Consider the following 15612-nt stretch of genomic DNA (forward strand, 5'->3'; position numbering starts at 1 on the left):
AAGCAAGTGGTCGAATACAATTCACCGAAACAAAGCAGATGAAAAGAGAAAGCATATGGGCTCAATCTGGAAGAAGGTTAGGCAGGTGAGGGGGGACAAAATGCTGTGGTTCGGCAGAACTCACACCAAATGTATGCGGGATGGAGTGGTCCTCAATATCTCTGAGGTTAGTTTTATTTAAGACATATGTGCTCCTTAGTAAACCAGTCATCCCTGCAGATCAGGACAAGTAAGAGATTTTCATTGAATTCATTCAGATAAGATAAGAACATAAAAAATAAGTTTAAAAATAATAATAATTAAAAAGAAACTACGCACAGTACTTGTAGACGAGTACACACAAATGTAAAAAATCTTGAAAACAACAATAAACTTTTTATTAAGATAATCAATATCTTCCTCAACATCATTATTATCAATTTATTTGTTGTATAATCCAAATCGGAACTGGTAAAAGCTATAAATGTTATGAATGACTAGTCAATCAAGATGAAGTACGCAAAGCAAACTGCTCGGGCTTGGTAAACTATCTACAGTTACTTCTGCTTGTAACATCCTGATTTGTGTATCAATACATTCCTGTTTAATGATGTGCAGGCGTGTGAGAGACCTGCAGGCTTTAACGTCACTACCTGGACAGATAGAGGAGTGAGCAGACAGAGGGGGAGGGACGTCTCCTCACTTCTCTTTGTGACTAGTGTCAAACAGAAGCAGCACTAACTTTACTTTTGTATTTGATCTTTGTCTTTATTTTTTTTTATTTTATATTTGGGCTTTAATGTCTGCTGAGAAGTTGAGCAGTGCTGGGAGTTTGACGGGGAAACGTGATGAAGAGGACAGAGAAAGTAACGTGAGTGAGGATGATTACCTTTTGTTTTGTCATTAAATAAGACGACTGTCTTAAGGTGATACATAACTTCGATGTATAGGTGGTAGTTCATAATTTGTGTTGAAAATGCTTTTCATGTTCCATGTGATCATAAGAAAGCTTGTCATTGACATTGACATTTTTACAAAACAAAAAAGGCCCAAACATCAGTCTTATCACCTACTTCCACATGTAGATTTTTTAACCAAATGTAACATAAGTGTCCCCATGTTTCTTCTTTGGGATAGCCACACATTACTTTCCAACGCTTTATGAAAATAAAAACAGAACACAAAACACTGTGATGTGATATACAGGGTGCTCTGTGAATAATTACTTACTGACTGAAAATAATTATTTTAAAAATTAACTTTTTTTTATAAACAACTTTCTCTCAATAGGCTAATAGTGTGTTTACAAAGTGTTTGCTCAGATCAGAAATGTCAAATATAAAAATAACTTATCTAGAAATGTTTAACTCAGTTATAGATGAAAAAATCCTTTTCAAGGGGTACAGCTGCTACAAAATTCTATTGTGACAAAACATATAAAACCAATACATATTATTGAATGTTTATCTATCTAGAATGATGGTGATATGTTTCAGCGTCAGATCAGGCCAGTTCTCCTTGAGCTGAAACTCCAAGAGCAGGTATCTACGACCTTCTTAGTCTGGTAGGGGGTAGCACTGGGGTGGCCAATCAGGTCAATCCTCAAACACTAAGAGCGAGGGTCACTTACTGTAGGACTGCCACTGTGTACTGCTTTCATTGGAACTTTATTTGACCTTTTGACTATGAAGAACTACTGTGGATCGCATGTTGTAAAGTCAGTCCACCGCTGGAGTTTCTTTTTCACAGTGACAATAGTCAATATGGAATTAAATGTGTTATAAAATGGACGTGACGCTCAGGAATTTAGGGAAGAAACTTTGTCACTAGTTCCAAAGAACTTGTTAAGAAAGTAACAGGACTTGTCGAGTGGGTAGCTGGAAGTCAGATAAGTTTTTTTTTCCTCTTCCGTTATCTTATTTCCTTAACAGGTGGCATTGAGGGTTAATAGAGTCTGCTCAAAATCCCATCTTTCGCAGTTTTTTAGTTGTCATCACGCACTTCCTGGTACGTAGTTGTCAAAAATATGATTATAAACCAAAGTGACGAGAATTAAGCAACTGAAAGGTTAAACATCACAGAAACTGTTGGTATAAAAGTAAAGTAATGTTTTGGCTCAAACCACTGACATAATTAAGGTTATGTATTGTCATAGTGGCACATTTGCACCACGATGGTGGCATGAATGAACAGATCAGTTGTTTATACAGTTATCTGGCAGAAAAAGGAGAAGTGTAGTCAGGCCCAAACAAAAACACATACGAAGCAAAAGCATTTTTGACTCTACTGACAGATCTGATGGGCTCAAACAAATGATTATAAGAGTGCTCCTCGATTTTTCTAGCTCTTGGAATCAGTTTCATTTGTTTGTGTAATTATGAGGATTGTTTTGAGGTCATTTTAGGCTGAAACATCAGAACAGAAGTTGACTTCGACTTTGACTTTTTAAATTTGACTACACACCCCACAAGAGTTTTTATGGAGAAAATATTCCACTTAAACACGTTTTATCAGTTTATCTCCTCTGTAATCTTCAATTGGACAAAAGACCTTTTAGTTATTTGTGTTTGCTCATGGTGTGAGAACATGCTGGGAACAGTAAGAATGTTTCATGCGAAGACATTATTAAAATAGCTTAGCATAGTTCTTTCTCAGGTCTACAGCATAATGTAAACAAAGAACTATTTATGTGTCAACCATCAAATAAGAAACTATAAACATATACATGAGTCTGAGAAGTGAGGTGGTGTTTATTAGTTTCAGTACCTGCAGGAACCAGGAAGTCTGGTTACCGCGTAAAAAACACCAACATTGTGTTAGAAATTAAGGCGAACTGACAGAAATGTAATTATATTAATTCATGTGCTTAAGTCAATTATTAATAACAATGCAAAAGTTTCAAACTCTCAATTGTGATAGTTTGGTTTTGGACTGTTGATCAGACAGATGCTATTATATTACTGCATTTCTTTCAAGATTTTAAAAAACTACTTTTGTTGTTGATTATAATAATAATAAAATAAGATTAATTTCAACGATCAACTAGTACGTTCATCAACAGCACCACACTTAATAGGCTGTGGCTCAGGAGGCAGAGCTGTCGTTCACCAGTTGTTGGTTTGATCCCTGGCTCCTTCAGTCACATGTCAAAGTCTCCTCGAGCAAGACACTGAACCCCAACGTCTCCCAGTGAGTGTTGGCCAGCTGCATAGCAGCTCCCCCGTCAGTGTGTGAGTGTGTGTGAGTGTGCAAATGGGTGAATGAGAAGCACTGTAAAGCGGGTACCAAATAAGCGCTATATAAGTGCAGATCATTTCCTTAAAAAGCAAGTTTTTAGTTTCAGTACTCTCAGTGGCAAAGTTTAACCTAGAAACTTGACACACACACAAAGACATATTTGGTCTGTGCAGCATTTTACTTTTGTTTGCACAGTTTTGTTGACACTGCACAGTAACTGTTATATAAAGACACTTCATTAATCTCTTGTATAACTCACAACACATTCCTCAGAGTGTTGCTACCTACCACTGTCGCCGTTTGCTAGATAAACGAAGCCTTCTTCATTCCACAGTTTATCTGCCAGCGGCTATTGCCCCAAGTTATATAATAGTGGTTTATTTGCATATAATTCAAATAAAATATGTAATAGACAATCCAATCGAATTATCAGGCTATGAAATTTGTACATAACTGTGAAAGAGTTTGTAGTTTAAAGTCACTAACAACAGACTATGTAATGTCTGTGCATATGTTCCCTCCAGTTCTTTAGCATAAAAGTCCTGCAGTGGAGGCTAACAATGCCTCCTTGAACTGGCATTTTAGCTCTGTGACTGGGGAACAATCTAGAGGGAAGAGGGTTGGGCAGCTGGTGGAGCCTCACCCAGCCATGTAAGGCAAGACAGTCGTGGCTTCCCACGGGCTTAGTCAGACACACACAAACGGTGTGTGGATCCCAGCTGCCTGATCATCATTGTAAAGAGTCCCATTCAGCTTCATCTGCCCAGGTAGATGATCGTCGTCAGATAAGGTGAAGTGCTTGTTTTTTAGGTCCACTGAGTGTAAAGGGCATAATGATACTTGTAGTTTTAGTTTTGTCTGCTTTATAAATTACAGTGACATGTTTGGCAATGGTTCATTTGGACATGTCTTTATAGTGAACTTGTCGTGCTAACACAAAAAGAGATTCTTAAAGTATTATATTCATGAAATTAAGTTCTTTATTTTCAGACACCAAGCAGGTTTAAACCTTTTTAGTCTTACTGCACCTCTTGTCTTTGAGCAATACCATGGAAAAGCAGTTTACTTTTCATGCACTGATGACACATGCTGTTGGTATTATTCCGAGGGAAAGACATTATAATTAACATGTGACGTGTGCAGGTTTGCTGATGTTATCATCTTTCATCATTTACAGCACATGTAGTCATGTTCCGTAGTAATTAAGCCACTTTGTGTTGAATTCACTCATGGATGCACATATTTTGCATTTGGCTTTGAACTCTGTTGGTATGGGCCAGAACTTTAAATACTGCTGTGTTGCTTTAGACAGTGATAAACAATCTCCAGTGTCATAAAGTTTTATAGAGCAAAGTTTGTGGCTTCAAAACCGATTTATAGCTGTGTTTGTTTAATAGTTTATTCATTCTTGTGTTTGCTTGCAACAGTGACATCATGTTTAATGTAGTTTGATTACTAGGATTGAGGTGTCACATCCACATCAGTGAATTAGTCAGGATAGACTGATGAGTAACTGGCTTTTTTATCTAGTACAGATGACTTGATTTGTTGGTGATTTTTTTTTTCCTGAGTGAAACCACGAGAATGATATTGTGAACATGAGAGGAATGTCAACAAAAGACAAACACATGGTGGCAGTTTCAAACCTTTGGTGAAAACCATCTTTAGCGGGTACCCTTACAGCCAAAACGGCAATGTGGACACCACATAACCCCAGTGTTTTGTATTGGAATCTGGCTCCAGATCTTTGATCAGGTCATGTTTCTTGTCTGTTATATGCTTGTGTGTCTAATAATCTTAAAATATCTTTAAAGGCAGTACAGTTGTCTCTCACCCTTTGTCTGCACCTGAAGACCATTTTAAATTAAAACCTAAAACTTTAAACTACCCCCCATACCTATTTTTTGTCCTCCTTCGCCATTGCCTCATGGTGAAACAGGACACTGGAGACAGAAAACAGACCCTCGCTTGGAGCTGACTGCTTTGCCATAGCTCTCTGTGAAAAAATACACAAATTAGGTGCCTGCAGTTGCAAATTGTTAACTAGAAAATTTGCTTTGACACATCATTACCATCTCTGCATTTTGCCTGTTTTGCCCCAGTTGATGCCAAATCAATTTGAGCTCACATATATTGCTAAACACACACTTCCATGAGGTGTGAGCATAGTTTGGAGGCTTGCATTGAGCTGTGAACACATAGCAATTGTCGAAAATCACTGATTCTGGTGGTTTCTGTTTGCACCTAACGTGAATGTTAGGAAACAGCTGACCCCTCAAAGAGGCTTTGTTGCTTTTTGCTTCAAGGCAGACCAAATTACCAAGTAAACTGTACTCTAAAAACTTCCAGTGCACCTGGTTTCTTTGTATTCGATTCATTTGATGTTTTATGAGTTTCCCTTTAGAGAGGTTTGTGTACAGTGTTGCGACAGTCGTGGAGTATTTTTCTTTCTGCAAGTTTATCTTTTCATCTTGTCTAATCTTGCAATTATTGTTAACTTATACCTTGTAGGGAAATAATTAGTTCAGTGGAACAGCAATGGAGCTCCCTAATCACTGGTTATCTCTATTTTCATTAGGCCTTGATTTTGATTGCATTACGAAGAAGGGTTGTACAGCTTATACACATTTTTATATAAAGAGATTCTACTTAACTCTGTATCTGTTATTTTCTCTGTGCTTTTCTAAGTGAACTTGAAGTTAGTCCTCCTGGTGGGAGACACTGCAAAAATGGAAATTAGGCATTCCCTGAGCTGCACGGACAAGTCTAGAGGAGCAGCACTCATAAGTAACCTCTTTCTCCCAACACTGGAGGCAAATATAAACTTCAGTGTAAATGTACAGAGCAGATAAAAGGGCAGATTCATTAGTAACACAAAAAAATGAGTCTGCACATGCCCATGCTGCAGAGAGGAAATTGGGATGACAGAGGTGAAGAGAAATTGAGTTGAGATGATGTGGCAAAATGCGTTACATTGTAACTTGGAGTGCAGCCAGCATACCAAAAAAATACCCTCACATCCTCGTTTTCTTCATTGCTTGTATTTTCAAACTTCAGACTGTTGTGTTTTTCTTGTTTTTAGATGCATGCCAGGACTTAACAGCTCAGATGGAAATTTGACAAGGCTTTTGCAATGATTCAGTGTTTATTTTCCTCTTGAAACATGATCACATGTACAAACCATTTGATCTGTAATAGCATAGAACACCTCACTTTCATCCATAATTATTTGTTGGCATTAAGTGAATCACTGCAGTCTTACGACTTAAGTATAGTGAAGTAGCAATGCATGACTTTTGTCACTGATATTTGAACATTTGATAAGCAGCAATTGCTGTGAGGTTCACAATTCAGTGCCAGACCATTATAATCTGCTTACAGTATTTTAGCCTGCAGCATTTTATTACTGAATACAGTGCAGCAATATAACTTATTTCCACTTTAATGATTTTAAAGCTTTGTGAGTATCAGACTCGTGACTGAAATGTAAACATGTCCCTGTACATGATGTTGATACCAGAAAAACACTGCACAACACCATGTGTAGTGAAGAGCAGAACACTATGTTTCAGTTAATAGTAAGCACCTCCCAGGGTGTGTCTGCCTCTAAATCCTCCAATGCCTTCAGGAGACAGAAGCCCTGGAGCACTCTCAGATCAAAGTGAAATATTGGCCTGCTCGTCAACTGCCTGGGCTCTGATGGTTTTCAGCCCTAGCAATTATAAAGAAAAGTCTGCCATTCATGCTTAACCATTTAGCTTGTGTTTGATATGCAAAGCAGTGAACTGGTTGCTTGCGTAAGTAACCAAATGTGTTACCCACATGTGATGCGTTAGATGCCCTCCATTGTTTTTAATCCAGGCAATATTGTGTGTACAAAACAAACAGCCTAAAATTGTTTCCATTCCCAGGCATGTTTACCCAGTGTGTCACAGTGGCAAACATAATTGCAAAAAAACTATTGAAAGCATATGTTCTGTGTCTCTTTCAGTAATGTCCTGACATGGCTTAGTAAGTACACAACACACAAGATTCTAAAGAAAAGGGATATATCTCTCCATGTAACTCACTGCCTCATGGACTGATAAGACAATACAAACATAGACACACACAGAGTTTTATTTACTTCTTCATGGTCACCTTTTTTGTGACTTTTCAGCCTTGTGGTGCAGAGTGGGGGTCTTACATTTACATTTAGTCCTTTAGCAGATGCTTTTAGCTGAAGTGAATTACCAAAGTCAAGCTGTATACCCATCCATCGTCTTGGAGATGATGTCTTTTTTAGTGTCACTAATAAAGGAATAATGTAATTAGTGCATCTACTGCATCTTTTTCATTTAGACATTTTGAAAGAATACAAATAAGGTGCCAACACATAATTCTGGTTGGTATTCTTGATACATTCTATTTGTTAAAGTACTTCTCGGGTACACCCACTGCGTTACACGTTCATGTGAGGTGCCACCTTATCGTGTACTGCGAAGCTAATTATTGCAGGTTGTGGTATGTAGAGAATGTTTATTCCTCATTCCCACACTGTAACCCCAGGTGTCATTCTGATAGGTTGCAATTACAGGTATGCAAAGCGACTTGTATACAGTTGGAACAATGACAAACAGTTAATGTGACGCAAACACTCAAAGATAATGTGTCTGTGTGTAAAATGTGTATAAAATTAAAGAACTTTATCTGTATTAATTACAAGAAGTGAATATAAAACACTGTGTAGATGAAATGAATGAGGCAAAGAAGATAACATTATGAACTGCAATTTAAAACATGTGGAACATCTGTTTCTCTTCTATTATTTGTCACACCTGTCTGTGAAATGTGTAAAAATACCTTTCTGACTGAAAATACGAGGCAAGTCCTGGAAAACACATTTAAAGTAAAGTTTCAGCTACCAGTAATAGTAGGAACAAATGTAAATGCACAGTATTTTGAAATATTTTGTAAAAGGAAAATATATATTATAGTAATTTAGAATCTTATCTGCCTTTATCTTCTAATTCTTACTATATGTCATCTGGTTGCTATGTAATTTATCCTGCAGCTGACACCCACACAAAGTTTAATTAAGGACACTAATGATAGAAGCATAATACACCAAGAGAGCAAAATTTTTTTTATTCTTTTTTTCTTTTTTTTCAATTTAGTAGTTGTAGTGTGTTCCATAGATGTGCATACACACATTATGAGTAGATGTATGCATACAAACAGTATGGGTACATAAGACTAAAAGAATGCAGGGATTAGGCACAACATAGGTGGTAGGTGATAAAATTTGAAAATGAAAAATAAACAATTCATTAAAGACTTAATTGTGTTCCTTTGCTAAATCAGTGTGGAGCGATTTCACCACTTAGTTAAATAGGTGTGTCAAAGAGGATTAAGTAGTCAAAGCAAGTACTTTTTTGTTTGCTTTAGGAAAAGGTCAAATGTCACACTGTGTTATGTAAAACTATTTTGTTCTGAAGGTCAGAACTTAAGGGTTTTAAGTTTTTCAACTGTCACATGTCAAAAAGTTGTTGCAGCAACTTCATGGTAACATTATGCCGTTTTTAATTTATGATCTTTTACTAAATAGCTATGACCAGCACAGAACAGCCTGGACTTCCAGCGGATGTCTCCATGTAATCATAAAAATGACACTAACTGAGCAGTACAGAACACAAACTTATGATCAACAAATAAAGGGCGCTGCAAAGAAGCTATGACCCAAACAAAGTATGAGTCATTATGGCCGATCTGGAAGAAATTTGTCTTTCCAAAGATACTGACATACAGTAAAGAGTAGAAAAGAAGAGAATATACAGAACAGAAAATGACGCAGAAGCTTTACCTAATAGATTTTTACCTAATATTATACACATAACATCTTTAAAATATATTTCCATACACATACGCAAAGACTAAAGTAATTGTACACGTAGAGGTGGAGAGAACATGCCCAAAATCACGCCCAGAATACAAAAGAACACACAGAACAGAATACATACTGTACACATACAGTACAGACACAGAACAGATTGCCTACTGTAAAGCACACACACACACACAAACACACACCTGATTCCTTTTTAAATATGGTGGGCAAAACACTAGAACCACCTCTTCTTATAATGCACTACAGTACGTTAATAAAGACATAGTTGAATTATCACATTTCTGAGGTTTTTAACCTACAAACTGAGAAATTATAACCTAGTAAAAGTATTGGCTTGTACTGAATTGCACAGATGGTCATAATAATATACTGTTAACCAAACTATTTTGTGTGTAAAAGGAAAGTTCTCACAAAATCTGTTTTGGTTGCCATGTTGACAAATTCAGCTGAGAGTGACTCACACATTTATTCTGGGCCTCTGCTGGACTGGGCATCATTCTCTGTAGTGAGTGTTTGGTCATAATCACCTGACTTGGCCCTGATGATTCAATGGAGATGTCTCCTCAGCTGCTAAATTTTCACAGTCCAATAGTGGTTTTATGGTGAAACAAATCTGCTCCACCCACCTTCTTAGTAATGACTTTCATTTTGAGCCCCTCTCGTCTCTTTCCATTGGCTGTTTCTCTAGAAATCTCGGCTGCTCCGTTTAGTCATCTACTTCCTCTTATCATCTCATCTTTCATTTCAGGACCGATGCAGGCGGCTTAGACTCGCACACACAAAAGATCAGGAGCCATCAGGCTACGTATCAGAACAGCAGAGAAACAAGGTACAAAATGAAAGCAGAGATCAGTCTGATCTTGTTGTTTATTGTGGAGAGGAAAAAAAGGTGATGGAATTTTCTTAAACTTTGTATTTTATTGAATGTAGGGGACTAGCTTAGCAGTGGTGCTGCCACAAAAACCAAAAGAGCAGGAAACACATAAACTCATCAAACCCATAGAAGAAAGACCTGAAGTCATCAAGGTATGTGAGCGTGTTTTTTATTATTGTTTGATGTACACATTTACAGTCCAGTCTGCCCATCGATGCTTGTTCACGTTTGGTTCAACACAATCTTGCTGATGGTTTACACAGGTGTACCTAAGTGAAGCTGGTCGAGAGAGAACGGAGAGTGTCAGGATGTTGACAGACGAGGTGACGCAGATTCAAGAGGTCAGTGCATGACAGACGGAACTGAGCAACACTTCCTACCACCACATTTAGACAATGAGTCAGCATTCAACAGCTTCTTGGAAATATTAGCGTGTGTGTTTGTTTGTTTTAAGATAATGCTGAGGCTAAAGTGGCTTATGGGTGTTGATGCACAACTCTTTTTTTTTTTTTCAAATGTGTGATGTTTTTTTTGTTCCCAGGTGAGGTACTGTCTGAAGAGTCTGAGGGAGCAGATGGCAGCCAGGCAGAGCAGAAACAACAACAAGGTACACACCCTGTGGTATCAGCATTTAGAATACTGAGCTCAAAGGAGTGTTGAAGAGGTGAAACTATTAGGCAGCTGAAGGTTTGGTCAGTGTAGAGGACGTGTATTGACATGTACTGACACATACAAAAGCCAAGTTTCTCTGATTGGAGAATTTGTTGATTTTCTCTTATATCTCTGTAATATCAACTACATGCACTCTCTGTGTTCTTCCATTTTATAAACTAAAAACTAATTTAGTTTGTGGATAAAATACTTAATTGATTAATCACTAATTCGAATAACTGAGTGAGCTCGGGGCTACAAAGACTACAAACAAGCAAATGTCTCTACTGCTCTGACAAAGTGTGCATGTAGCAAACAACCACAGCTTATCAAGAAGCAGACATTGTTCTCACAACACAGAGATATATGCCGCACCTATAGTGAAACTCCAAACTAACAGAGTTTTTAGATGGCACTACAACTTTATGAACACATTGTTTTTTAGTTTTAAAATCCCTACATGATTAGACACAAAGAGAATTATACCACTTGCAATGTTACGTTTGTTTACTAGACACTGTTGTCTTCTTCAGCATCCAGCCAATGGCTTCAAAGTGAACAAGCCCAGCACCTGCCCTTTTGCCAATGATGAGTCGGACACTAAGGTAAGCTCATCACAATTCAGACTTGCTGAGGTATTTTTTACGATCTGATAACTTATCGCTTTCATACAAATAAACCACAGAAAATGGCATGAGCCACTTTAAGCTGAAAGTAGTTTGAATGCATTAAAATTTGTATTTCAAATGCCAGGCATACCATTCATAATGGAAACAATGTCTGGCCCCCCAGACAGCCACATGCTTGCTATTCCACTGAAAGTGGTGCCAGGGTCTCTGAAGCTGATTACAAAGCTTACTGTACTACCCATGTATAATTATAGACTCGGGACATCAAAACTTCTCTTGTAACGTAACACAGATTGTCTACAAAGAAACTGTGTCGGAGCATGGAGTATAGTAGGAATCCATACCTTTGAATGGCATGCAGTTAATCTAGAAATCTTTTACATTGTGATTGTTCCTAAATTGTGTCAGGTAATGCAGAAATGCAAAGTGTTTATCTTTGAGGGAAAGGTATTTTCCTACCCAAAGTGCAGCCCTGAGATAAAAGTTGATGTCAGTACAGCCTGACAGATATCCAGCTCATTGTCTAAATGCATGTTAGCAAAAATAGCAAAAAGCCCCTGTCTCGCCCTCAGGTTCAACTAGTTTGCCATATTAGGCCAAATTGAGCATGTCACTCACTCTCTATGTGCATTCTCAGGTCACGGATAATCAGGAGGAGAGTGTAAAGCTCAGGGAGGCAAACAAGCGTCTTTATGAGAAACTGAATGAGATGGAGAAGAGGCATCGGGAGGAGAGAGAGAGACTGCAGGTCTGTTTGAAGAGATGAGTAACATGACATGATTTCCTGTCTGGAGCTATGACTCACCCCTCTGCTGCTCTCTTGTTCCTTTAATCATCCTCTTTATCAGCACTGCAGTTTCTAACACATACTGGAGACTGAACAGTTTGCAATGATCTCTTAAAGGTCCTGAAAAACCACACTACTGTCCTCAATTGCTCCAGCTGATTAGACATCTGGTCAGGAGGACATTGTTAGCTGTGCCCCATTTGTCTACTGAATAATTATTGTATGCACTATACACCATAAAATTTACTATTGTTATACCGTATAAGGAATCACACTCTACAAAATATCACTGCCAGTTATATTTATCAATTTAAGAGGTATTACAGGAGATTATTTACCATCATGCACAAATAGGTCAGTTTTTCCACCCATGAATGGCTCCTTCTTTTCATTTTTGCACTTCCTTGTGGGAGAGTAGTTCATATAAACAGCACTGGGAAAAATTAGTTATTTCACTCATACATTAATGTAGGTAATTGGTATACAGTATCTTTTGCTTCTCTATGTTTCATAATAAATAAAATCATCAGAACATTTGTGTTCCACTGGCCACAGCTGAAATGTTTATAATGTTATTATGACAACAGAAAATTCACCCCAAACTAATAGGAACCAAGTTGTGATGAACTTGAATCACCCTTTAGAGGTGTATCTATCATAGCAAATTCTGAATTGATCCTCATTCTGTTGCTCTCCTCACAGGCGGAGTCCAGTGAGTACTGCCATCGTCTGACTGAGCAATCAAAGCAGCTGCAGAAGGCGGAAGAGCAGTCAGAGGAGAGAGGTCTTAAAATAAAGGAGTTGCAGAGGCTGCTTGAAAACATGGAGATCGAGAGCGGCATCCTCAAAGACAAGATAGCTGTGGGGGAGGCGGAGCTGCTTCAACTTAAAGCAGACAGCGAGGAAGGAGAGGAGAAAACACAAAGGTGACATGGAAAACACAAGACAAATTGAGAGTGGAAACTCATATTAACTTTATGTGGCCTCCTATATATATATATATATATATATATATATATATATATATATATATATATATATATATATATATATATATATACATATATATATATATATATATACACACACACACATATATATATACACACACACACACACATCCCCAATCATGAATTTATTTGAATAATGCTGTATATCAACAACTGTCTTCCAAGGGTGCAAAGTAAACCACATAATTGTGCGCATAAACCTAATACAAACCAGTTCTTAGATTATAGATTTGTAAATTTGAAAGTTTCTTATGCATGTGTTTGCAGGTGTGCAGAGCTAGAGAAGGAGGTGGCTGGCCTGAAGGAAAAGATTCATCACCTTGACGACATGTTAAAGAGTCAGCAGAGGAAGGTCCGCCACATGATCGAACAGGTATTCACGCACACAAGCAAAGTGCCAACTGGTGTAAGGTACACACACACATGCGCACACATACATAATGCAACCGACATCTCTAATGCCCAAAGAACAGAGAGGAAGCCATTAATGAGGAAATTAGGTTTTGTGGAGGCAGACACAAAGTGTTATTGATTTGAGGAAGTGGAATGAAACAAAACTCACTTGTCATGAGTAAGTGATGCTGCATCTGCTCCTGTTTTGTTTTGTTTCTCCCAAGCACCTCACGTTGTTTTGTTTGGGTTTCTTTGTTTGTTCTATAATACAGCTGCAGAACTCCCGGACAGTCATCCAAGAGAGAGATCGAGTTATCAGGGATCTGGAGGAGAAGGTGGCTTACTTGGAAGCTGAGGTCAGGAACTTTATATGTTCAGTCTATAGACTCAATCTTGTCATTGCATTGTAATATCGTTCTTCTAAAACCTTAGTTTGCTTTAAGGTTACGTCTGATAGTATTTTAGATATTTTTTATTGTTAACACATTTGAATGCAACAATTGATCCCAAATACTGACAAAGCCTTGTGCAGTTTATTCCAGTGCTATTGGGTTACACTCACTGGCCACTTTACAGGGTGCACCTGTACAAGTAACTGCAATCTAATACAGCAGCTCTGTCATTAATTCTACTTTTATGAGGTTATAATTTCTCTGTTTTTATGAAACTATAAGATTGGTGATCATTTGTACTGAAGTGCATTATATTAACAGGTGGTTCTAATGTTTTGGCACCGTCATTCATTTTAAATAGGGTAGTCAAAAAGAAGGAGAAAAAGACACTTGGAGGACAAACATCTTGATGCCTGTCAAAATGTTTCTGTCTGCAGAACAGAGAAATGCATGATCATATGGAGTACCTGCTGGCAGGCCAGGACCCTCCACCTCTGACGTCCACTGACAACAAGCCAGAAGTTGTTTACAGGTGAGCACTCATTTCCTAGTTTCCATTTCTGCTCATTCTCTTATTGGCTGCAAGACAGTTTACCCCATTGAGTCAATGTCACAACCATAATTTTCCAATTTTTTATGTCTCTATCTGTACAGCAAACCTCTTACGCCGACGACACCAACCAACAAAGCGCTCCCATTCATCAAAGTCATTGAGATCAAGACCTGAAAGGATTGTCAACCCAAGGAATGATCAGATGTAAAAACTGTAAATATATATTTAACCACCTACCCATATATAAAATCAAGGTCTTCAGTGATTGAAAAGCTGGCAAACCTCATGGTGACAAAGCACAGTATTGTTAGTACCTTATAATTGCTTTTGAGGCTATAGTATTCTGCATCCCTTTCTAGGCTTTCTCAGTGTCAAACGGAACCTAAACATGAAAAGCAAGAAGGAATTCAATTTGGTATCCACAGATAGGAGGAATCCTATCATAAAAAGAAAGCAGGGATAGATACAGTATGCACAATGCAGCAAATTTTACTGAACTTTTAAGATAATTAATAGGGTCAGATCTGTGCAGTATGTATCGTGTCAGCAATTCTTCAAGTTTGGTGTCACGTTCAGGTACAAGTTAAGTAAAGTCCTTTCCCACGTGCAGAAACTGAAATACAGGGTTTCAACAGGGTCAGTGTAAGAGGTGAAGTGAGATTATTCTTATTCTTGTTTCCTGTACACATACATGTCTCGAGTGTTTGAGGACTTCCTTATCCTACGTCCTATCGCCCCCTTATTCACCACAATCCTAAGCATTAAAGTTGCCAATGGCAGGCTTGCAGCTCAATATGTCAATGCTGGACTATGATTTATATATAATAATATTAATAAATTTCTCACTGACATTAGAGTGGAAATAGGAGTACTAATGTTTTTATACTGTATATAGGACAGTTATTGGACATTTTGGTTATGCAGGAAAATCTTGATGTACATGTATTGATGTCATACAATTTGATGTCAGAAATCTATCTGAGCTATGCTGCCAATTGCTGCCTCTAACAGACTGTTACTGTATAACCTCTTTGGTGATAACAGGTTGCATGTTTCTTTGTGTAAAACACCATCCAGGAGGAACCTTTTTTTTATAAACTGAATAACCATTTACTGTGAAGCTTGTAGATACATACTCATAGTCACGTTATGTACTTTATCTGCAGATTCTATTTAAATATAACAAATACCTGGTTTATCTTATCTAATTTGTTGTACTT

General features: G+C 37.7%; 1 protein-coding gene across 1 annotated transcript; it reads left to right on the top strand.

Annotated features, from left to right (window-relative positions):
• Positions 1–15595, top strand: tuft1b (tuftelin 1b). The gene is made up of 13 exons (XM_067498453.1): positions 1–166; positions 794–850; positions 9852–9932; positions 10034–10129; positions 10241–10318; positions 10519–10584; positions 11162–11233; positions 11895–12005; positions 12747–12970; positions 13322–13427; positions 13720–13803; positions 14277–14371; positions 14494–15595. The coding sequence occupies exons 1-13, from the start codon at positions 56–58 to the stop codon at positions 14564–14566; spliced, it is 1254 nt and encodes a 417-aa protein (XP_067354554.1). The 5' UTR covers positions 1–55; the 3' UTR covers positions 14567–15595.
• Positions 15596–15612: the final 17 nt, after the last annotated feature.

The sequence above is a fragment of the Channa argus genome, chromosome 1, assembly GCF_033026475.1.
Source record: "Channa argus isolate prfri chromosome 1, Channa argus male v1.0, whole genome shotgun sequence".
NCBI classification, from domain to species: Eukaryota; Metazoa; Chordata; class Actinopteri; order Anabantiformes; family Channidae; genus Channa; species Channa argus.